This window comes from Schistocerca cancellata, chromosome 8 (genome assembly GCF_023864275.1).
Source record: "Schistocerca cancellata isolate TAMUIC-IGC-003103 chromosome 8, iqSchCanc2.1, whole genome shotgun sequence".
NCBI lineage: Eukaryota > Metazoa > Arthropoda > Insecta > Orthoptera > Acrididae > Schistocerca > Schistocerca cancellata.
In genome coordinates, this window is record NC_064633.1 from 68,673,113 (window position 1) to 68,697,172 (window position 24,060).

At 43.2% G+C, this 24,060-nt stretch overlaps 1 protein-coding gene across 1 annotated transcript in view; it reads right to left on the minus strand.

Moving 5' to 3' along the window:
• The window catches only part of LOC126095354 (myrosinase 1-like), an 85,874-nt gene that overhangs the window by 41,272 nt on the left and 20,542 nt on the right, over positions 1-24,060 (minus strand). The window contains exons 4-5 of the mRNA XM_049910162.1: positions 12,238-12,360; positions 11,981-12,161 (exon numbers count right to left, since the gene is read on the minus strand). Of these exons, the coding sequence (XP_049766119.1) occupies positions 11,981-12,161; positions 12,238-12,360 (304 nt within the window). The remainder of the gene's footprint in view (positions 1-11,980; positions 12,162-12,237; positions 12,361-24,060) is intronic.

The window sequence follows — 24,060 nt, forward strand, 5'->3', positions numbered from 1 at the left end:
AAACACAGAACAGGTATCAGGTAATTTGTATGAATCTATGTCACATTCTACGCTCACATTGTAATCGTTTATGGACATGTCACATTATTTCTGTGTTTTATATCTTGCACGTTGTTATAATTTAGGTCTTATTGATACCTGCTCTATATTTAGTAGCTGTTGTAGCTAATGTGGTGTCACCGCCAGACACCACACTTGCTAGGTGGTAGCTTTTAAATCGGCCGCGGTCCGCTAGTATACGACGGACCCGCGTGTCGCCACTGTCAGTAATTGCAGACCGAGCGCCGCCACACGGCAGGTCTAGAGACAGATCCTAGCACTCAGCCCCAGTTGTACAGCCGACGTTGCTAGCCATGGTTCACTGAGAATTACGCTCTCATTTGCTGAGACGATAGTTAGCATAGCCTTCAGCTACTTTTGCTACGACCTAGCAAGGCGCCGTATTCCATTGATATTGAGATTCTATTAATGTATCATCAAGAGCGATGTTCTACAAATGTGGATTAAAGTTAAGTATTCCAGAAGCTACGTACTTTTCTTTATAGCATTCATTACGTATCCTGTTTCAGACCTCACGCCAGCCTGCGTGAGTTTAAGCGCGTGCCTTTCGGCTTCCTCTCATTGTGTCTAGGCTGTCTTGTCTAGACACAACAGCTAACATTCTACATGAAATCTCTATACTTTGTTATATTATGTTTCTTTCTGTTCAGTAGATAAATTTTTAAAATACTATGCCTGTATGGCTTCTCCGTGATTTTCAAATTGTATAGTACACAATCGATGTTCATTGCGCTACCTTTTGTTGCTTTTTTTTGGTAATCATTTGTGTACCGTATTAATTACCTACGCCATCTGATTATGACAGTTGCTTTCCTCGCCACTATCTGTCTATATGGACATTTTGGCACCGTCGTACACATAAGGGCTGTTTTCAGTATCTTACGTTCCCTCTATGGTGTGGCTGTATGGCTCGTTGTTGTATTTCTTTGTAAGTATTGATATAACGTATGACGATTGCTTGTATACTGTTCTGTGGCATTTCATGTTGTAACTATTCGCTTTCTTTTTGACACAGATGTGCTCTGGTGACGTCAATAAATTGAACTTCGCCCAAGACTTTACACAATGATCTCAAATGGAATGGTCAGATTACACAAGTAACGGGCAAGGCGAACTCTACATTGCGGTTTATTGGTAGAATTTTGAAGCGATGCAGTCCTTCAAAAAAGGAAATTGCTTACAATACGTTAGTTCGTCCAGTATTAGAGTACTGTTCGCCTGTATGGCACCCTTACCAGTTGGGTCTGATTCAAGAGATTGAGAACGTCCAAAGAAGAGCGCCAAGATTCGTGACTGGTACATTTAGCCATCGCGAGAGCGTTAAAAATCTCATAGAAAGTTTGAAGTGGGACACATTTGAAGATAGACGACGCGCTAGACGGAAAAGGGGCTGCTCACGTAATTCCGAAATCCGATCTTCGCCGAAGATGTAGAGCATATATTATTACCACCAACTTTCAAATCACGCAACGATCGCCATTCAAAGATAAGGGAAATTAGAGCTCGTGCTGAGGCGTTCAGACAGTCGTTTTCCTCTCGCGCGATCCGCGAGTGGAAAAGAGGGGGGGGGGGAATTATTTTGGTGCAAATTGTGCCCTCCGCCACACACCGCTTGGTGGCTAGCGGAGTATATATGTAGATTTAGAATTCATTAAGGGCCAATTTTACATGGTCGCCTAGCTCACAGATGGAAGCATATACACTCCTGGAAATGGAAAAAAGAACACATTGACACCGGTGTGTCAGACCCACCATACTTGCTCCGGACACTGCGAGAGGGCTGTACAAGCAATGATCACACGCACGGCACAGCGGACACACCAGGAACCGCGGTGTTGGCCGTCGAATGGCGCTAGCTGCGCAGCATTTGTGCACCGCCGCCGTCAGTGTCAGCCAGTTTGCCGTGGCATACGGAGCTCCATCGCAGTCTTTAACACTGGTAGCATGCCGCGACAGCGTGGACGTGAACCGTATGTGCAGTTGACGGACTTTGAGCGAGGGCGTATAGTGGGCATGCGGGAGGCCGGGTGGACGTTCCGCCAAATTGCTCAACACGTGGGGCGTGAGGTCTCCACAGTACATCGATGTTGTCGCCAGTGGTCGGCGGAAGGTGCACGTGCCCGTCGACCTGGGACCGGGCCGCAGCGACGCACGGATGCACGCCAAGACCGTAGGATCCTACGCAGTGCCGTAGGGGACCGCACCGCCACTTCCCAGCAAATTAGGGACACTGTTGCTCCTGGGGTATCGGCGAGGACCATTCGCAACCGTCTCCATGAAGCTGGGCTACGGTGCCGCACACCGTTAGGCCGTCTTCCGTTCACGCCCCAACATCGTGCAGCCCGCCTCCAGTGGAGTCGCGACAGGCGTGAATGGAGGGACGAATGGAGACGTGTCGTCTTCAGCGATGAGAGTCGCTTCTGCCTTGGTGCCAATGATGGTCGTATGCGTGTTTGGCGCCGTGCAGGTGAGCGCCACAATCAGGACTGCATACGACCGAGGCACACAGGGCCAACACCCGGCATCATGGTGTGGGGAGCGATCTCCTACACTGGCCGTACACCACTGGTGATCGTCGAGAGGACACTGAATAGTGCACGGTACATCCAAACCGTCATCGAACCCATCGTTCTACCATTCCTAGACCGGCAAGGGAACTTGCTGTTCCAACAGGACAATGCACGTCCGCATGTATCCCGTGCCATCCAACGTGCTCTAGAAGGTGTAAGTCAACTACCCTGGCCAGCAAGATCTCCGGATCTGTCCCCCATTGAGCATGTTTGGGACTGGATGAAGCGTTGTCTCACGCGGTCTGCACGTCCAGCACGAACGCTGGTCCAACTGAGGCGCCAGGTGGAAATGGCATGGCAAGCCGTTCCACAGGACTACATCCAGCATCTCTACGAGCGTCTCCATGGGAGAATAGCAGCCTGCATTGCTGCGAAAGGTGGATATACACTGTACTAGTGCCGGCATTGTGCATGCTCTGTTGCCTGTGTCTATGTGCCTGTGGTTCTGTCAGTGTGATCATGTGATGTATCTGACCCCAGGAATGTGTCAATAAAGTTTCCCCTTCCTGGGACAATGAATTCACGGTGTTCTTATTTCAATTTCCAGGAGTGTATGTATCAAGTGAGCGTAAGAGAAATAAAAAGTACAATAACCGTTTTATATCGTACTGTGAACGCGGGGAGATCGCAGAAGTAATTAATACTTCAAGTGAGCACATGTAACACATTTGTTAAGCGGATATTTTTCATTATTTGTATTGAATTTTGTTGAAAATACATTTTAAAATTTTCCCTCTCTTCCACGGTTGCTCGCGATGAAGCATTACATCTCATTTGTGAACTGTCGTGAAGTTTTTGATATATTTCGGTAAACATCGTGGAGAAATGCAACCTCAGCCTCTTTTATTGATTCAAGATCACAGATGGCGTGTTATAAAGTCATAGCTGTCGCAATGTGTACTGTGTTTTCCACACTTGTTTCGATAGATTTATGCAAACTTCTAATTTTTGAAGTTATATGGGATTAATCCGTTATGATGTTACAAGCTTTCAGGGATGGCGGAGGAGGACAAATGTATCAATTTGACAGATTATGCAATACACTGCCGAGAAACATTCAAGCTGCAATGTTAATTTTCTTTATTACTTTGAGACTAGTTTCGAGCCTAAACTTATTATCAAATCACCCCCAAAAAATCAAACCATCCCAAAAAACAGAAGCCGTATAGTGAGTACTTTGCACACTGCGAAACAGTGCCACAGCACAAAGATAACTGATGACAACTGGTACCGCTAAGCTATGTAGTAACATCCATTATGACAGCCACATGACTGCTCACATTCCGGTTGAACGCGTCTTGTGAATTACTGCAGGGCTGAACTGGATTCACCTAAGTAAGACATCGCAGTGTGGAAAGTGTTAGGAAGACCATGCTAGCGGCCGCTTATCGGAACTGAACCATCTAGCAGCAACTTTATTTTACGTATTTTCTTTCTTCTCTCTCTTTTTTCCAGTTTTTTATGAAGTGATTAACAGCCCATGCGGTAACAAACATTACAAAATACGTATTTTAAATACAAGCAGATATCTTTACAAGAAGATATTTAAGTTACAATTTTTAATGGTAGCAGTAAATATGTACGTCATCATGCGAACGCCACTGTCGGCGCACCGGTGGAACAAATTTTGAATTCCTCAGCAACGCCAGTAATGCAAAAACAAGTTTCCAAAACACCAACAAACACATCCACAGATAAACTTTTACGTACGACGTAGTACGACATAGCAAGGTAAGAAACACCAACAATATTAAAACCACACATGCAGGTAGAAAACGATTACACAATGTCAGAAATAAAATAGTGGTAAAAACGACATCGTCAAGTATAACCATTACATACAGTCGAAAATAAAAGACAACTCAGTATAATATGGTAAGGTAAGAAAGTTCAGCTTGAATATAATCGGACCGTCAAGTACAAAACAGTTACACGAACGCAGACAAAGTAGTGGTAAAATCACACAGTCAGGTATAACACGATGTATGAATCAGACATAAATTAGAGGTAACGAGTAGATATTAAAGGTATATCTAACTTTGAACTCATGGTAACAAAGCCATATAATCACAACTAAGGGCATATATTCACACATGTTGTAAGATAGCTTACATAAATTTACAGTTTTTTCCCATTGTGGAAGTCCACTCTTTTACCCCTATAAATGTCTGTAAATCAGATATCAGTAAAAAAAAAATTAAGACAATAACGTAACAGCATATTTCTGACAGAAATTTAAAATCTTTCTTCTCTCTCATAGAATAGCATCATCACTATAAAAATAAGACGTCAAATGTTATAAAACTAAGTTCTATAAGATATTGATCATAAACCCAAATTACACCACTCTCATATTAGCTACCCAGCTTCAGAAAAACTGAATTTTCTCCTTGTCTAGCCTTATATATGGGCAGGTAAACTAGTACCACCAACGAATTTTGTGGACCACATGGATGGATACGTATTGTATTGAGGAACTCACTGACAGTTATTACTGTAAAGTGTTTGCCCGGCCTAGTGCAGCAACCCGGCGTGGCATGGACTTGACAAGTTGTTGGAAGTTTCATGCAGCCATGTTGCCTCTATACTGTCCGTAATTGCCAAAATGTTGCCGGTGCAGAATTTTATGCACGAACTGACCTCTAGATTATGCGCCGTAAACGATCTTTGGGATTCGTGTCGGACGACTTGGGTGGCCAAATCATTCCCTCGAATTGTTCATAACGTTCTTCAAGCCATTTGTGAACAATTCTGGCCCGATGACAAGCTGCACTGTCATCCATGAAAATTGGCTGCAAATGATCTCCATGTAGCTGATCATAACAATTTCCAGTGAATGATCGGTGCAGTTGGACCAGAGGATCCACTCCAGTTCATGTAAACACGGCCGACACAATTATGGAACTATGACCAGCTTACAGAGTGCCTAGTTGACGTCCTGGGCCCGTGGCTTCGTGGGGTCTGTGGCACATACGAACCGCACCATCAGCTCTTACCAAATGAAATTGGGACTCGTGTGACCACGCCATGGTTTTCCAGTCGTCTAGGATCCAACCGATAAGATCACGAGCCGAGGAGAGGCACTGCAGGCCATGTCGTGCTGCCAGTGAAGGCATTCGCGTCGGCCGTCTGCTGCCACAGCCCATTACCGCCAAATTTCACAGCACTGTCCCACACTGATTCCTGTGGTTATTTCACACCGTTCTGCTTGTCTGTTATCAATGACAACTTTACGCAAGCGTCGCTGCTCTCGGTCGTTATGCGATTGCCGTCGGCCACTGCGTTGTCCGTGGTGAGAGGTAATGCCTGAATATGCTATTCTCGTCACAATCCTGATACAGTGAATCTCGGAATACTGAATACCCTAATGATTTCCGGAATGGAATGTCTCATGCGTCCAGCTCCAACTCATCATCATCGTCAGTTATCTGCTATATTAGCAGGTCCTTTGCCTCTCCATTTTCTGCGATCCATTGCTTCCTTCTTAAGGCTGCTGTATGTTGTACCGTCCATCATGTCATCCAGTATCTGGAATCTCTTCCTTCCTCGCTTCCTTTTCCCTTCTACATAACCTTCCAAAACTGTTTTTATCAGTCCGTCATTCTTTCTTAATATATGCCCAATCCAATTTCTTTTTCTTCTCTTTATTACATCTAGTAACTGTCTTTTCTCTCCCACTCTTCTCAGTACCTCTTCATTTTTTATTCTGTCCATCCAACTTATTCTTTCCATCTTCCGCCATGTCCAGATCTCAAAAGCCTCCAGCCTTTCTCTGTCTTTTTTCCTCATAGTCCATGTTTCAGCGCCATATAGAAGAAAACTCCATAGAAGACATTTTATGAGTCTCTTTCTGAGTTCTCTGTCCAGACCGCTGCAGAAGATTCTCCTTTTCTTATAAAACGCCTCTTTTGCCATTGCTATCCTCGTTTTAATTTCTGTGGTGCACTTCCAGTCGGTGTCTATCCTGCTTCCAAGATACTTAAAATTTTGCACCTGTTCTAGTGTTTCTCCATTCAGCACAATTTTTATTTCCTTATTTCCTCCTATTGCCAATACTTTTGTTTTATTTGTATTAATTTTCATTCCATATTTTTTCCGTTAGTTGCAATGGTGTCCACCAAATCCTGTAATTCTTTTTCCCCTGTGGCTAGAAGGACCATGTCATCAGCAAATCTCAAGCACCCTACTCTTCTTCCTCCAATTTCTACTCCTTTGTCATCTAATGAGCATTGGTCAATCATATTTTCCAAGTACAGGTTGAAAAGAGTAGGTGATAAACAGCATCCTTGTCTTACTCCTTTCCCTAGTCTGATCCAGTTTGTACTTTCTCCTCCCACTTTAACTGAAACTACTACTCCGCATTCAGAGTCTGTTAATTCCCGTCGTGCGGCCATAATCAGGTCGGAAATCTTTTCGCATGAATCACATGAGTGCAAATGGCGGCTTCGCCAGTGCAATGCCCTTTTATACGATGTGTACGAGATGCCACCGCCATCTGTAATGTGCATATCGCTGCCCCATGACTTTTGTCACCTCAGTGTGATTCAGTTTCTATTTTCTCCATACTGTACTGAGATATGGCTTTCGTTCCAGATTTCGAAACAATTTTGATTTTAGTTTCATTTAATACGCGACACTGTATGACCTAAAAAGAATAAACGCAAAGTAGCCAGCGGCAACATTTTTCAATGCATACAAATGAAATTTCATGCGATAACCTGCTTAGAAATTATCACGATAACTATGACCAGTAGCGGAAAAAATAGACACTTCACCATCAAGCTGTGTTGCGAAACTGTAAGATACGACAAAAATCAGTTTTGTGCGCCAGTTACTTTTCTCAGAGTCGAATGAGAAGTTTTATACAGCGAAGAAAACGAGCAGAATCGAAATGAGTGGTTTTTAGTTTTTTAAAAGAACAGAAAAATGTCTACAAAAAAACTAATGTAGCATTGCTTCATTAACACACAATATTTTTAACAGTAAGAAAACCGGAAACTTTATTATTCTCACACATCTTATCAGCACTGCGTACCAGATCGGGTTGACGGAGGAGATAGAGAAGATCCAAAGAAGAGCGGCGCGTTTCGTCACAGGGTTATTTGGTAACCGTGATAGCGTTACGGAGATGTTTAACAAACTCAAGTGGCAGACTCTGCAAGAGAGGCGCTCTGCATCGCGGTGTAGCTTGCTCGCCAAGTTTCGAGAGGGTGCGTTTCTGGAAGAGGTATCGAATATATTGCTTCCCCCTACTTATAACTCCAGAGGAGATCACGAATGTAAAGTTAGAGAGATTAGAGCGCGCACGGAGGCTTTCAGACAGTCGTTCTTCCCGCGAACCATACGCGACTGGAACAGGAAAGGGAGGTAATGACAGTGGCACGTAAAGTGCCCTCCGCCACACACCGTTGGGTGGCTTGTGGAGTATAAATGTAGATGTAGATGTAGACCTAGGACAGGGCAGCCGCACTGCACCGCTTCGCGCCGAATCACTGGGCTACGCACGCCGTCCGGCGGCGCTCCACGTTCACAACAGACCGTCCGCCCGCGCAAGACGTTCTGTGACGCATCATTCCGATGCATGCGTGAGACAAGGGTTCAGAGGAAGAAGCACGCATTTCGGACTTTAATCGTGGGGCAAGGCGGTGTATTTCCTCCTGAACCGGCCCTGATGAGATGGCCGTGCTGTGTGGGTGTGGCACCGGCTGTTAGCGGACAGCATCTGGCAGAATTTACGAGGCTAAGTCAAAAAGGACCTGCACAATATTTTTCTGATAACAGTAACAGTACAAAATTTACTGTGACGTCATTTTCAACATCATCGCCTGCTTTTCAGTGTGTTTGGTCCATCGTCGTACGAGATTTCCGGCACCCTCTTTAAGTGGATCAAACAAATGGAAATACGATGGGGCGTCATCAGAGATTGATGTCCCCCAGAATACATAGCCTACACAGTTTGAATTGTGCGGTTGGTGAAAAAAAAGAACGCCATTTGACAATAGATTTCGGTGTTTGTTTCGAATTGCAGACTTGAGTTCATTCCAAAGCTTATCAACGTAATATCGATTGTTTACTGTTGATCACTTTTAAAGGTAATGTTCCAGAATTGGCCCTTAGGCCAAACAAAAGCGTCACTGACCCTTGAGGGGTTTTTCAAAATGAAGGTTCCGGGTGTTTTGATTCCATTCTCTGGCGTTCGTTTCTGATTCTCGAAGCGATTAATCTCTGTTTCATCTCCAGTAATGATTCACTTCAAAAACATATCAGCTTCATTAGTGTGATAGTCCTGTAGCTGCTGACAGATTCTCGTACGATTGTGTTTGCGCTCTTCACCTTATGATTTTGGAACACTACTTGCGCAGGCTTTACGAAACTTTGAAAAGTTTCGGCTGCCATCGACATTTCGTTGGACTGACTCAAGTCAATTTGGGCAAGTGTTACACCAAAATGAAATATCTAACAAGTTCCATATTACTAATTGGCTCCAACTAGGATGTGTCGTCGCATCAACATACTTTATGTCGTACTAGCGACCACGATTTTGTTGGACTTTGTGTCCCGTGGCCATTATAGGAAACACGTGGTGACATTACGTTAATCAAGTACAGTGATGAGGAGGAAAACATCGCGTTATGAATGGTTTCAAGACGTGCACATACTACCACGTGTTTTAGCGTGTCCTCGAAAAATATCGCAATCAACTTACGATAATCCGACCGAAGCTCTCTCACTCCAGGGTGCAGCCATACTTTGCGGGTCGTCGTCTGTAAGCAATGAACGCGTAGATCTTAAACACAGTCCAAACTACATTCGAAAAAAGGTTCACAGGTATCACCAAGGCACTAAACTGCTGTGTGCAGGCGACCGTGCCTCTTGGGCTCATACAACCGGCCAGCTGCAACTTTCTGTAAATTGTTTCAGTAGCGCATATGAATAGTATGGCCTGACCATTAACACCCCAAAAATAAAGCTACTCTCCTAGCCAGCTCCTGAACTGCCTTCTTTATTATCTTCTGGGACCACACCCATGCCCAAGGGAGGACTCGACGGGGGGGAGCCGCGCGGACCGTGACAAGACGCCTCAGACCGGACGGGCTACTGCCTTTCAGGGTGTGGTGTCACCGCCAGACACCACACTTGCTAGGTGGTAGCCTTTAAATCGGCCGCGGTCCGTTAGTATACGTCGGACCCGCGTGTCGCCACTATCAGTGATTGCAGACCGAGCGCCGCCACACGGCAGGTCTAGAGAGACTTCCTAGTACTCGCCCCAGTTGTACAGCCGACTTTGCTAGCGATGGTTCACTGACAAATTACGCACTCATTTGCCGAGACGATAGTTAGCATAGCCTTCAGCTACGTCATTTGCTACGACCTAGCAAGGCGCCATTACCAGTTACTATTGATGCTGTAAAACATGTACCGTCAAGAGCGATGTTCACCAATTATGGATTAAAGTTAAGTATTCCAGCAGCTACGTACTTTATTTGCTAGTCTCTATTACTTGACCTGTTCCAGACCTCACGACAGCCTGCGTGAGCTTAAACGCGTGCCTTTCGGCTTCCTGTCATAGTGGGTTGGCTGTCTTGCCAATCCACAACACAGAGTATCAATATACCTGTTCGCAACACACCTTTGCAACAAGTAGATTACTTCCTCTACCTGGAAAGTGTATTATCGATTCGCTATTCACCGAAAAAATGACGTGCAAGAAAGGATACGAGCTGCGATGTTGTTTTTGAACGTCTCAAACATCGGGTCTTCCGGAATAAAGATCTCACGCTACGCACAAAACTGATAGTGTATCTGGCAATTGTTGTTTCTATCCTGTTCTGTGGTTGTGAACCCTGGGCGGTACACACCCTTGATCTTTCGAAACAAGAGCGCTTCAGCCAACAGAAGGTTACATATAGCAAAGGACGTCACTTCGTGTCAAACACAACTACTCTTGAGAAGGCAATGACGTAGAGCATAGTAGCCGCCGTCAATCTCACCCGCTGGAGACGCCCAACCCGTCTGAGTTGGTAGCCAAACGACAGACTTCCTCGACAGCTTCAAACGTCGGATTACTTTACAAGTGAGTTAATGTGTTAAATAATTAACGTAAAGGATGTAAAGCCATTATGATTGTAGACCCACAATCCTAATTAAGTTGTTTGTATTAATTTCGGATTATTCATTCATAGACTAATGAAAATTTTGCAGATATATTCAGTTGTATAAGTGGATACTATCAGAAAAATGGTTAATGAATAGAGTAAGTAGTAAAGAAATAATAATCTAAAACGTCATGCTGAATGCCGAAGTTGTTCTACATGCACAAGGTACAATTAGTAAGTGATAAACTGTTTTACTTTCATTATTTAATGGCGACAAAAGATTTACCAAAAGTTTGGAATTGTGTTCAAAATTTGTTGGAAGTCGCTAAGTTTTCTGGTTATCGAACACTGCATGAGTTCGGTCACTGAGGTACGAAAGAAACTAGCTTTTCTTAAAACGTAAATTACAATGCTTATGACGTTACATCTTCTGAACTATGTGTCCTACAATGATATACCACTAATTTTCCTGCAAAATTATATGTGGTTACTGTCTGCAGTATGTGTTGCGTATATAGTTAGCGACAAATAAATAATAAAATAAAACATCGTGCCATATGCTGACGTTTCACTCAATAACAAAGACAATGTGAAGAACTTTTTTCCTTTCATTATTTTGTGAGGGGTGACAGTGAGAGAAACTTCCAACAAACTTTACACACAAAACGTTTTCGAAAGTCGCCAAGTGATCTCATTCTCAAATGCTGGATCAGTATACGTAATCTAGGTAATATTTAAACCATGAGAAATGCACAGTCTCTAACTTTAAGACCTGACTTATTGTGTTAAACCTTTAGCGTAAGATGATACCTCTTAATGAGTATATTATGAAAGGATTTTAAATTTTTAAAGCCGATCAATAACTGTAACTACTGAAAGTCAAATTATTGTTGCCCCTGGAAGTAGCTAGATACTCAGACTTCAGCTGAGAAGTGTGGCCCTTCCGCCGTTTAGTAATATTCTTAGAGGAGAGGCTGAAAACTTAAGCCGAATACGCCGAAACAAAATAGCTAAATATGTGTCTTTTACGATTATAAGAGGTCTCATACAACAGTACTGAAAGCAACGCTTTATGAACGTTTGTGGTACAGACTCTTTTCCGGCGCAGGCCGAGCCTAGGTAGCCTGCAGTATGAATGAGGCCCTGTGTAGACAGACCAAAATAGAAGACATGCAGAAAACTGCAGGTACGGTAGAGTGCCGACTGGAAAGGCAAGCAGATGGGCGGAGCTGCGACGGCGCGCTGGCCACCCACCGTTCTGCGTCGCTCTGTACTGCTCGTCGTACAGGTGCCAGACGCGCGCGTGCGCCTTGATCACCGTGTGGGTGGACAGGTAGTCGCCGATGCCGGAGGCGTTCTGCGACGGCGCGAAGCCGACGCTCGCGTACCCATTCGCAAAGACGGCCGGTTCGTTGAACGTGATCCACCACTTCACCTGCGCAGAAAGACGCTGCGAATAAAGTCTGAAAATTACCGTCTCACCGGGGAGGCTGACTGGAACCGAGACTCACCCTGTCTCCGAAGTTTTCAAACAGAACCCTGGCGTACTCCACAAAGTAGTCGGCCATCAGCTCGTTGGGCCAGCCTCCGAGGTACTGCAGCGCTTGCGGCAGGTCGAAGTGGTACATCGTCACCTGCACAAGGCGACACACCACGGCTTTAACGCTGCAACGCGGTAGCAGTTTAGGAGATTTAAGATGCACTGATGTCCCCATATGACACTCTTTGTCAATGGAATGGTGTTTACTCCAAACTAAATGTTCACTTTAAACAGAATACCGACACTGATTTTACAAAAAGTCTTACTATGCAGAAACGGTGACGGAAAACTTAAAAGAAGAAATCATCAGCCAGTATGTGGATGATATGGTAGCTACTGCAAAAAGAACCTACAAGTTGTGCTCGAGATTAATAAGACCTATCATTTAAAACTTCAAATTTCAGTGCAATGGATACTACCACGTTTCACTGCAAAGTCTGAACGATTAGACTTCTCATTTACGAATAATGTGGAACGAAAATTGTTAAATTCTAATGTATCGCATACAAATATTTTTTTGCCATTAGAATATACATCGCATTCATCATCCGTCAAAAGAATAACAGACGAACATTACCGCAAACAATTTTAGTTCGTAAATAACGAATATTTTATTAAATGTTCTGTATCTACATACATAAACTGGAGTCCTCTGCTCGCGCCTCTTTTCGTATGTCCACGATAGTCTGAGGAACTGGTGTAGAGATACTGATACGGTATTGGAATTCTCGGGAACGGTATCCTGCTGCCAGTATCTGTCTCGAAAACAGGCAAAAATCCATTGTTTTCCAGTGTTTCGTCCGCGACTGTTATACTTTCGTAAAATGAAGAACAAACCGCCTTCAGTCACAACTTGTGACTGAAGGCGGTTTGTTCTTCATTTTACGAATAATTATATATGGTGTCCCTTTTATATTGACCACCCTAAATAACTGTTTTTCCAGATGCAAATTACAAAATGTTTCAAGCAAATATTCTTTAGCCATTAGGGGGACATAAGTCAGCATGAGTCACTTCGTTGTAGCTTTGTTTTTCACAAAGTTATGAACAGCGGTATGGCTTTTTTAAATGGCACCCTGTATTTTTTATTCGGTGATTCATTTCCTCTCCTAAAGACCTATTCAAAAATGTATCACAGTGTACCATTCACTGAAACACAACGTTATTAATTACGTAACATAACATTGACTTTTAGCACGGGATCACACACTCGCCCACTTGCTGGAGATGACAGAAAACAAATCAAAACCGAGTAAAAACATAACTCTCTTGTACCATTTCCCAGGAGTAGAGCATTCAAAGGTGGTCAAAGTGGTGACCCTGAGCACCGATACACTGGTGCACTCTTTGAATGAAATAATTGTTCACTGCTTCCAGTATTGTCTGCTGAAGAGAGTTACAAGCAAGCACGGTACGTTCCTGCATGCCCTCTAGAGTTGTTGGAATATCGCGAAAGACAACGTCCTTAATGCATCACCAACGAAAAAAGTCCAGAGGATCTCAATCGGGAGACCTAGAAGACCAAGTAACTGTTCCTCCTCGACAAGTCCATCTGGCAGGATACCTTTGGTTCAGACCACGACGTGCACGCAAGGCATTATGTGCTGGACATCCATCGTGTAGATACCACATAAGCATTCTGGTTCTTAGCGGCACTTCATCCAGAAGAGGAAGAAGAATTCGTCTCAGGAAGTTGAGATACGCTGTGCCATTTAGACTACCATTGATGAAATAAAGGCGAATAATTGTAGTACCAAGCATCCCACAACAGACGTTAACGCACCATTGACGCTTATGTTCCACCTGTCTAAGCCATCGTGGGTTGTCGCTGGACCAGTAATGCATGTTCCTTGTATATTTACCTGTCCTTTGTTTCAGAAGGAACATTCATCAGCAAATAGAACATTGGAGAAATTGGAGTTGGCGAGGATTTGCTACTGTGCCCACTGACAGAACTGTACACGATTCAGGAAATCATTCCCATGCAATTCCTGATGTAGGAGTACATGGTAAGAATGGATCTGATGACATGTAAGAATACGATGTACACTGGTTTTAGGAATGCCAATCTTGTGTTCAAGCTGTCGTATGCTCAGACGTGGATTCATAGCAACGAAAGCGAGAGCAGTAACTTCAGCAGTTCCGTCTGTGCGAGTGCTACGACGATTGCTTTGTCGTGGGCTGAAACTTCCCGTTACCTGAAGCGTCGCAACAAGACGAGGAAACACCCGTCTGGAACATGGGTTCTTGTCAGGATATCGCTCTCTGTACAGTTCCGCTGCCTGTGTAGCATTTCGCCTACCTTCAACAACAGCCAGCCGGAGTGACCGAGCGGTTCTAGGCGCTACAGTCTGGAACCGCGCGACCGCTACGGTCGCAGGTTTGAATCCTGCCTCGGGCATGGTTGTGTGTGATGTCCTAAGGTTAGTTAGGTTTAAGTAGTTCCGAGTTCCAGGGGACTGATGACCTCAGCCCCATACCGCTCAGAGCCATTTGAACCATTTCAACAACAACAATAAAATAAACGTTATGTCGACGCGGTTTGTAGGAAGGACAGCCTTTACTGTATGTCTACTCTACACAACAGTACTTAAAAGGGCTAAACTGCTGTACTAAATGTACCCGTACATAAGAACACAGTATTGCAAGTACCGTTCTGCTAACTTACATTCCCCATAGCTGAGTAGCATTTGTACCTTCTCTTCGTTGGTGTACATTCTTCTCACACCAACTGACGATGGTAGACGAAATGACGGGTGTGCATTCTAATTATGTTTACATTTGTCCTCTGTCAACGTCAGCACGTGGATGTGTTCCATTACCCCGAGTACCTGCACTAAGCGCTGGAGCGTCAACGTCAATGTTGTGGTTCAAATGGCTCTGAGCACTATGGGACTTAACTTCTGAGGTCATCAGTCCGCTAGAACTTACAACTACTTAAACCTAACTAACCTACGGACATCACACACATCCATGCCCGAGGCAGGATTCGAACCTACGACCGTAGCGGTCGCGCTGGTTCCAGATCTTAGCGCCTAGAAACGCTCGGCCACCACGACCGGCGTCAATGTTGTGTTATGTAATTAATAACGTTGTGTTTCAGTGTTGGTAAACTGTGATACATTTTTGAATAGGTATTTAGGAGAGGAAATTTCTCTTTAGATTATTATTAGTAGAGAAGGCAACATTGCAGTTGTATTTGTTGCGAAGCATGCGCTGAATCTGATAGGAGTCAATTTTGACTTAATATTTGTGACCGAGGGCTTATTTGTTACAATATAACTCTGACACGGTCACTGAACCTTAGCAGCTATGTTCAAAGTTTTACGTTTCTTACCTGCCCAGGTATCTAAGGCTGCTTCTAAATATAAAGAATTAAAAAAGAAAATTCTAAATACAAGGATGGCTATCTATTTTAACAAGCAGTGACTTGTCCCGACTTATACAAAAGCCTACATCAATTTTTCTGTATGTAAGAAAAATCCAAAGTCCTTTATACCTATCATTATGAATATTATTTGTATCAGGATAAAAGAGCTATACGCTAAAAAAGACCGTCTTAACGAAGAAGCATACCATTTGTACTTAAATATCACAAACACTTATCGTGTTAACTATAATTTTAATATTGACGACATGTGGACACAAATTAACGAACATCTAGAGATTTGTAAAATAGGTATAATGCAGAAACACGAGAAGAAGCTCAGTAATCTTTTTTGTCTGCTTTCTAATGAAAAATGCCCTCAGAATACATTTCAAAAAAGCAGTCACGTCTTTCATGAAAGAATTTTAACTAAAACCAACATCGTCTTTACTGAGAATGAAAAAGTCCTGTTAGGAAAAGGACTAAAATACAATGTCAGGCCTAACCTGTCAGGCAGAAATGTAAGAGAAAATATGCTTGTTGATTTAAAAATCGGTCTCGATTATAGTAAGGTAGATAATGCTTCTTAAGCCAGAATTGCGTATGATGTAACCCGCATGCTAGAGAAAAATGCAGCTACTTTGTCTAATGCTACGCATAACGACAGAATTTTGGTAACTTCCATTAATAATAAACTTAAAACAGCAAATGCTTTAATAACTAAATCCGATAAAGGTTGTTGTCTAGTCATTGCTTGTATTTCTGAGTATATTTCTAAAACTGAAAAATTCTTCAGTGAAAACAACATATCGGAGCTGCATGATGATCCGATTACAGAAAGAAGTAAGGTCAGCCATTAACAATGCAAAATTGCTTATAAAACCTTTTCAAAAGAAACTACTCATCAATATGAACCCTCAGCCCCCTAAACTTTGGTCCCAGTTCAAAATTCATTAACCTAATCATCCAATACGTCCAATCTCCAATAGCATGAATAGCGCATATCACGATTTGCCCGATTTCTACAAGAAACTTTGAAAAAAATCCTTCGTTTTCGAAAATAATTATTCCGTTTCTAACAGCCACGTTTTGGTCCAAAATATTAAAAACTTAGTATGCAGTTCAGACACAAGCTTTTTTCCTTAGATATTAAAAATCTTTATACCAATGTCCCGGTACATGAGACGCTCATCATTGTGGAAGAAAACTTACGTCAATTTAAAAAGATCTATCAGATGAACAGATTACTGATTTGATGAATCTCATTAATGTCGTTGTCAAGTACAACTACTTTGAATTCAACAGACAACTGTACCAGCAGTCTGATGGGCTCGCTATGGGCAACCCTTTAGCCGGCATCCTCGCCGACATCTTTATCAATTCTTTGGAAAAAAAAGCTGTTTAACCGTGTCTCAGCCGCTTCACTAGGTATCCTTTCTTACACAAGATACGTTGATGATATACTAGTCATCTATAACGAACCCGCCGATAGAATTTATCATATATTTAAACTTTTTAACGACCTCCATGAAAAAATTTCTTTCACTATTGAACTCGAAAACGATAACCGCCAATTAAATTATTTAGAATTGACGCTTACAATAGAAGACAATAACATCACTTTCAATATTTTTCGAAAAGAAACGTGTACTGACCAAATCGTGCCTGCTTCCTCTTTTCATCCACAGTCTCAAAAAATGGCCTTTTTTCACTGCCGTCCACCGAGCCACCTCCATACCACTTTCAACAGAAAAGTTTAATGAGGAGATTAATTTACTTAAAACCATAGCAGTCAATAATGAATATACGCCTAACATAGTGCACGATATCCTAAAAAAGAAAACTGCAAGAACTACCACGCTCAACACCTCATGCACTGAAATTAACCCAAAAAAACGTTTTTCTATTCCTTTCATAGGACCCATTTCCTATCAGATTCAGCGCATGCTTCGCAACAAATACAACTGCAATGTTGCCTTCTCTACTAATAATAATGTAAAGAGAAATTTCATTCATAATTTGAAATCCATTCGCTCCCCTACAGAAAGTTCTGGCGTTTATAAGATCATCTGCGATACCTGCTCCTCCTATTATATAGGGCAAACCGGACGTGCTTTCACCGTCAGATATAAAGAACATCTTTTGAGAAAGAACGGCACCAGTCCCCTAAATTCATCCTTTGCCAATCATCTCTTAATTACTGGACACGTGCCTAAAGCCATAGGCGATAACAATATTCTGCATACCGAAAAGAAGGGGCATAGGTTAGATGTCTTAGAGGAATTGGAGATTTTCAAACATCTCACTCGTAATGATGGCCTCATTCTCAACGAACAGCTGCAGCTGCGAAATAAAAACTTTTTTGACTGTATAAAGCCATTGCTTGATCTTTGAATCAGATTTCCTCATGAGGTTTACCGAAATGTTGTTTTCCTGTCACATCTTTCCTGTTTTCTTGTATGTCATAACTAATGTTTTTACGTTACAAAATGTATCTCTATTTAAAGCAGATAAATATGTAACTTCATCCTGTTATTATTAATGCTTACGTTATGCCTGAATCAGCTGCATCAATGTGTCTAATTTTGAATGTACAGTAGCCTATTTGTTTCTGCGGCTACTAGATGGCGCTCGTAGCAACACCATGTTTACTTGCCCACACTTTCTAAAGTGGGCACCTCAGTCTTGTTGCAACCCTTGTCCACAGTACGAGCAGCCCTTAGCGGCTCGCCATCTGACAAGTGTTCATGACGTCGCCTTTCCGGCTGAGATCTTTTTTAATATGTGACTTGTAAGTACTGCATCTTTTCGAGTCAGTACAAACTTAATTTTATTAATGTGCTATATACCTAATGTTTTGGTACAGTTAGTTTAATACTGAAGACGACGCTCATAGTAGCGTCGAAACCTGGTCAATTTTGACTTAATATTTGTGACCGAAGGCTTATTTGTTACAATATAATTCTGACACGGTCACTGAACCTTAGCAGCTATGTTCAAAGATATACTAAAAAACGTTTTTCATCACCACGGTTTCGATAGTTCAGGAACCTGTACTGAAAATTGGAATAGAAATCAACATAAACATCATTTCCGCCCTTCTTATTGCTCATGAAAATCACACATCACATGTTGTACAACCATACAACAAGACCTTCAGAGATGGTGGTCCAGATTGCTGTACACACCAGTACCTCTAATACCCAGTAGCACGTCCTCTTGCATTGATACATGCCTGTATCTGTCGTGGCATACTATCCACAACTTCATCAAGGCGCTCCTTAACGAAGGTTTGATGTAGATCTGTCACAGTGGTTGGTCGGTCACGTCGTCCACAAACAGTCCTTTTCACTCTATCCCAGGCATGTTCCATAGGGTTCATGTCTGGAGAACATGCTGGCCACTCTAGTCGAGCGATGTCGTTACCCTGAAGGAATCAATTCACAAGATGTGCACGACGGGGGCGCGAATGGTCGGTCATGCCTCTCTAATATGCTGCCGATTTATGGTTGCACTATAGGACGGAGGATGGCATTCACGTATCTTACAGCCATCACGGTGCCTTCCATGACCACCAGCGGCGTACGTCGGTCCCACATAATGCCACCCCAAAACAGCAGGGAACCTCCACCTTGCTGCACTCGCTGGACGGTGTGTCTAAGGTGTTCAGCCTAACCGGGTTGCCTCCAAACATGTCTCCGACGATTGTCTGGTTGAAATCATATGCGACACTCATCGGTGAAGAGAGAGTGATGGCAATCCTGAACGGTCCATTCGGCATGTTGTTGGGCCCATCTGTACCGCGCTGCATGGTGTCATGGTTGCAAAGATGGACCTCGCCATGGACGTCGGGAGTGAATTTGCGAATCATGCAGCCTATTGTGCACAGTTTGAGTTGTAACACGACGTCCTGTGGCTGCACGAAAAGCATTATTCAACATGGTGGCGTTGCTGTCAGGGTTCCTCCGAGCCATAATCTGTAATGTTCGATATGTTCCCCTTTAGTGATTCGGCAGACACCAAGCCGATAATCAAGTTCCTCCCACACTCGGCGCAGCATGTCCGCATCAATGAGTTCGAAAGCATCGTTGATGCGAGCTCTCAGTTCTGGCACGTTTCTTGGTAGAGGAGGTTTAAACACTGGGCACTGAATCTTTCACATAACCCCACAGAAAGAAATCGCAAGGGGTTAAGTCGGGAGAGCGTGGAGGCCATGACATGAATTGCTGATCATGATCTCCACCACGACCGATCCATCGGTTTTCCACTCTCCTGTTTAAGAAATGCCGAACATCATGATGGAAGTGTGGTGCAGCACCACCCTGTTGAAAGATGAAGTCGGCGCTGTCGGTCTCCAGTTGTGGCATGAGCCAATTTTCCAGCATGTCCGGATACACATGTCCTGTAACGTTTTTTTCGCAGAAGAAAAAGGGGCCATAAACTTTAAACCGTGAGATTGCACAAAACACGTTAACTTTTGGTGAACTGCGAATTTGCTGCACGAATGCGTGAGGATTCTCTACCGCCCAGATTCGCACATTGTGTCTGTTCACTTCACCATTAAGAAAAAAATGTTGCTTCATCACTGAAAACAAGTTTCGCACTGAACGCATCCTCTTCCGTGAGCTGTTGCAACCGCGCCGAAAATTCAAAGTGTTTGACTTGGTCATCGGGTGTCAGGGCTTGTAGCAATTGTAAATGGTAAGGCTTCTGCTTTAGCCTTTTCCGTAAGATTTTCCAAACCGTCGGCTGTGGTACGTTTAGCTCCCTGCTTGCTTTACTCGCCGACTTCCGAGGGCTACGCGTGAAACTTGCCCGCACGCGTTCAACCGTTTCTTCGCTCACTGGAGGCCGACCCGTTGATTTCCCCTTACAGAGGCATCGAGAAGCTTTAAACTGCGCATACCATCGACGAATGGAGTTAGCAGATGGTGGATCTTTGTTGAACTTCGTCCTGAAGTGTCCTTGCCCTGTTATGACTGACTGATGTGAGTGCATTTCAAGCACGACATACGCTTTCTCGGCTCCTGTCGCCATTTTGTCTCACTGCGCTCTCGAGCGCTCTGGAGGCAGAAACCTAAATTGCGGCTTCAGCCGAACAAAACTTTATGAGTTTTTCTACGTATCTGTAGTGTGTCGTGACCATATGTCAATGAATGGAGCTACAGTGAATTTGTAATAGCCCTGTATATTTAAATATCGATCGGTATTCCATTATTATTCTATATATCAAGAAAAGACGTGCCAATTGAGAATTTAAAGTTCAATGTTTGAATTTCTTACAAATTCAAAGAGTATTAGAGGATATTTGTGTGGTGCACTCCATTGGTACTGTAACCTGGAACCTTCGCCTTTTTCGGGTAAGTGGTCCGCCAACAGAGATATCTTTTCCCTCCCCACTACTTTCTCTCGATCTGTTTCTTCGTAGTTATGTCGTCAATCGTTCTTTGCTGATGTAGCATGACAACTTTCCAATGCTCTCGATGAGAACTCTACTCAGTTTTGTATAACAGAGGGTGGCGAGTCCCCGACCAAACACGGCGACATATCGTGCCGGCGCTTTCCAAGTACGACTCACTGCCCGTTCTCATAGCAGCACTTACGGAAGTACCTAAACTTCCGCCTTGGAAACTCATATCCTTTCTTCCACGAGTACTATCCCCATCCCCACAAGGAATGCAGCAGAACCGCTGTGAAGCTTGGAAGATGGGAGATGAGGCACTGCCGGAAGTAAAGCTATGACGGCGGCTCGGCAATAGCGCTTGGACTGCTCAGTCGGTAGAGCGCTTGCCCGCAGAAGGCAGAGGTCCCATGGTCGAATCCCGGCCTCGCCCACAGTATTAGTCTGTCAGGAAGCTTCAATAAATTGTTCTATTTTAGCAAAACGATGCCTCACGCTGGGCAGTTTGGTACCGCATTTGTCCATTGCCCACTCATCATTTGGCTATGAAAATTCATACAAAAATGAATTCTGTAATTTACAGGGAATCTTTGTTTTCACTCAACTCAATCATTTGAACAAAAATTGTAGCACTAACACTGGTTTGATACTTTTTCTAAGTGCTGAGCCTGTCGCAGTTACAACAGTTCAAAGTAATGCACTGTCGGATCGTGTTTAAGTCGCTTCTGATGCTGTACATAAGCGAAAAGACAGATTATATGCTGTTACAAACTCCTGCCGAAAATGTGATCCGTTTTAAGTTTCTGTCTCGCCATGGACTCGCTTTTCACGTCCCAACTTGGCCTGGGCAGAAATTTAGGATTTCATTTTGTACCTGACACAGTGGTCAAGAAAATACACGGCCAACTGAACAGGAGATGAACCACATTCGTGGCACCAGGGCCTCCGAAATGTCCACCTGTTACTAGCGTATTTGGAAGGCAGTGAAGCAGCGCCTCTGCGTGGCTTCGATTGAGCAAGTCCGTGGTATGTTTCCGGTGGTATGTAGCACAACATGTCGACCCACAGATCACATAGTTCCCGTAAATTACAGATAGGTTGTCTTTAAACTCCAGTGGGCGTGGTGACTAGGGGAATATCTCCGGCGCGACGTACTCACAAGGGTTAGGCCTTGGCAGGTCGCTTGTGTAAAACCTAAAATCTAAGACTCTGTGATATTTTGGTTCAACACCCAACCGTTTTTGAGAAAAACTGGTCTAAAGTTCATGACGCGCCATCGATATATAACTGAAAATTGAGCATATTTCATCATCATATATGACGTCCGCAAACGAATATTTTCTTATAAATCGAGGAAAGAAACTTCGTTGACTGCCTCTTTGTACGAAAACAACTCTGAGTAATAGTGCTGCTAGTACTCGCATTAATCTCACGGTGTCGCATGACGTAGAAAAACGAACCCTTGCCGCTGTTGATGGTTTACACATTGTAACACATTCGCACATGAAACGTATGGAATATTGTTACCTAAGGTTTCCCTGTGATTAAAAGTAACTATTGGTTAATTTGTTCCTCGGGGTATACAAGAAGTCAATCGTTTAATTAACTGAGTAAGAAATGCTTACGTCAATGGCTCTAGTTCCCCTAAATTGACAAATTAAATTTACAAAACATATCTTACCGAGCGGGGTGGCGCAGTGGTTAGACACTGGACTCGCATTCGGGAGGACGACGGTTCAATCCCGCGTCCGGCCATCCTGATTTAGGTTTTCCGTGATTTCCCTAAATCACTCCAGGCAAATGCCGGGATGGTTCCTCTGAAAGGGCACGGCCGCCTTCCTTCCCAATCCTTCCCCAATCCGATGAGACCGATGACCACGCTGTCTGGTCTCCTTCTCCAAACCAACCAACCAAAACATATCTTGATAACATTTTAAAACCATAAAAAGTTTTTTTCTGAGACAACAAGTTTTGTCTGACACAGGCTTACTGAGGTGGACAAACTAAGAGTGTTATGTATGATAGCGTGCTTATAAATGAGGGCAATCAACCGACTTGTACGGTACACGTAATACCGCCGAACTGCACAGCTGTGGGCTAACCATATTACGTTTATTTTTATCGCCATGTTAAAAGCTTCATTACCAGTTTTCAAAACTGCAATCTGATTTTGTGAAATCTTGCTGGATTTGCACAACATGATACGGAATTTGGGGTGGACATCACTGAAATGAAGGCGTTTCTCATTGCTGCGGGATCTTCTCACCAAATGTCAATCACCTACTTTCTCGTCCGAATGCGAAAATATTGACCTACAAAGGTGAAACGATCGTCATAAAAAAAATAAAGGAAGTCAGAGCTCGCACGGAAAGACATAAGTGTTTGCCTTTTTTGCCCGTGCTGTTCCAGAGTGGAATAACAGATAATTAATGCAAAGCTGGTTCGATGAAATCTCTGCCAGGTTCTTAAGTGTGATTTGCAGAGTTTCTATGTAGATGTAGATGTGAACCGTGCAGATACAATAACAATTCGCAGCATAATTCAGGTTCAAATTTCAGCATCTATTTTTCAGGGACTGGTACCGTGTCCATTGCAAAAGTCAAAAATTAATTCCCAAAAAAGAAAGATTTTTAAATATAAATCAAGTCTATTTCCTGCCGATTCATCGAAAGGAACGATGTAATTCCGCGAATATTGCATTTATTACATGTCCTTGATGCTGCGAGTGTATTTGTTTCGAATGTTTTAACGGCAATCTAATAGCTCGAAAGAAATGAAGGATATTTAACAAAGTGAGTGAAAGAATAACTGTAAAGCTACCAGGATTATATTTCTAGTTCTTTTCTAATCCAAATGGTTTAGGAAATTTATTTGCCTACTTTATCATTATTGCTTATTGATTTACTTACCTACTTAACACTCCTATCCCTACTAATTTCGAAATGAAAAAAAATATAGAAAGAAAATGAACACACTAGGGAATCGAACAGAGGTACTCTGCTCCCCAGCCAAATACCTTGGTCACT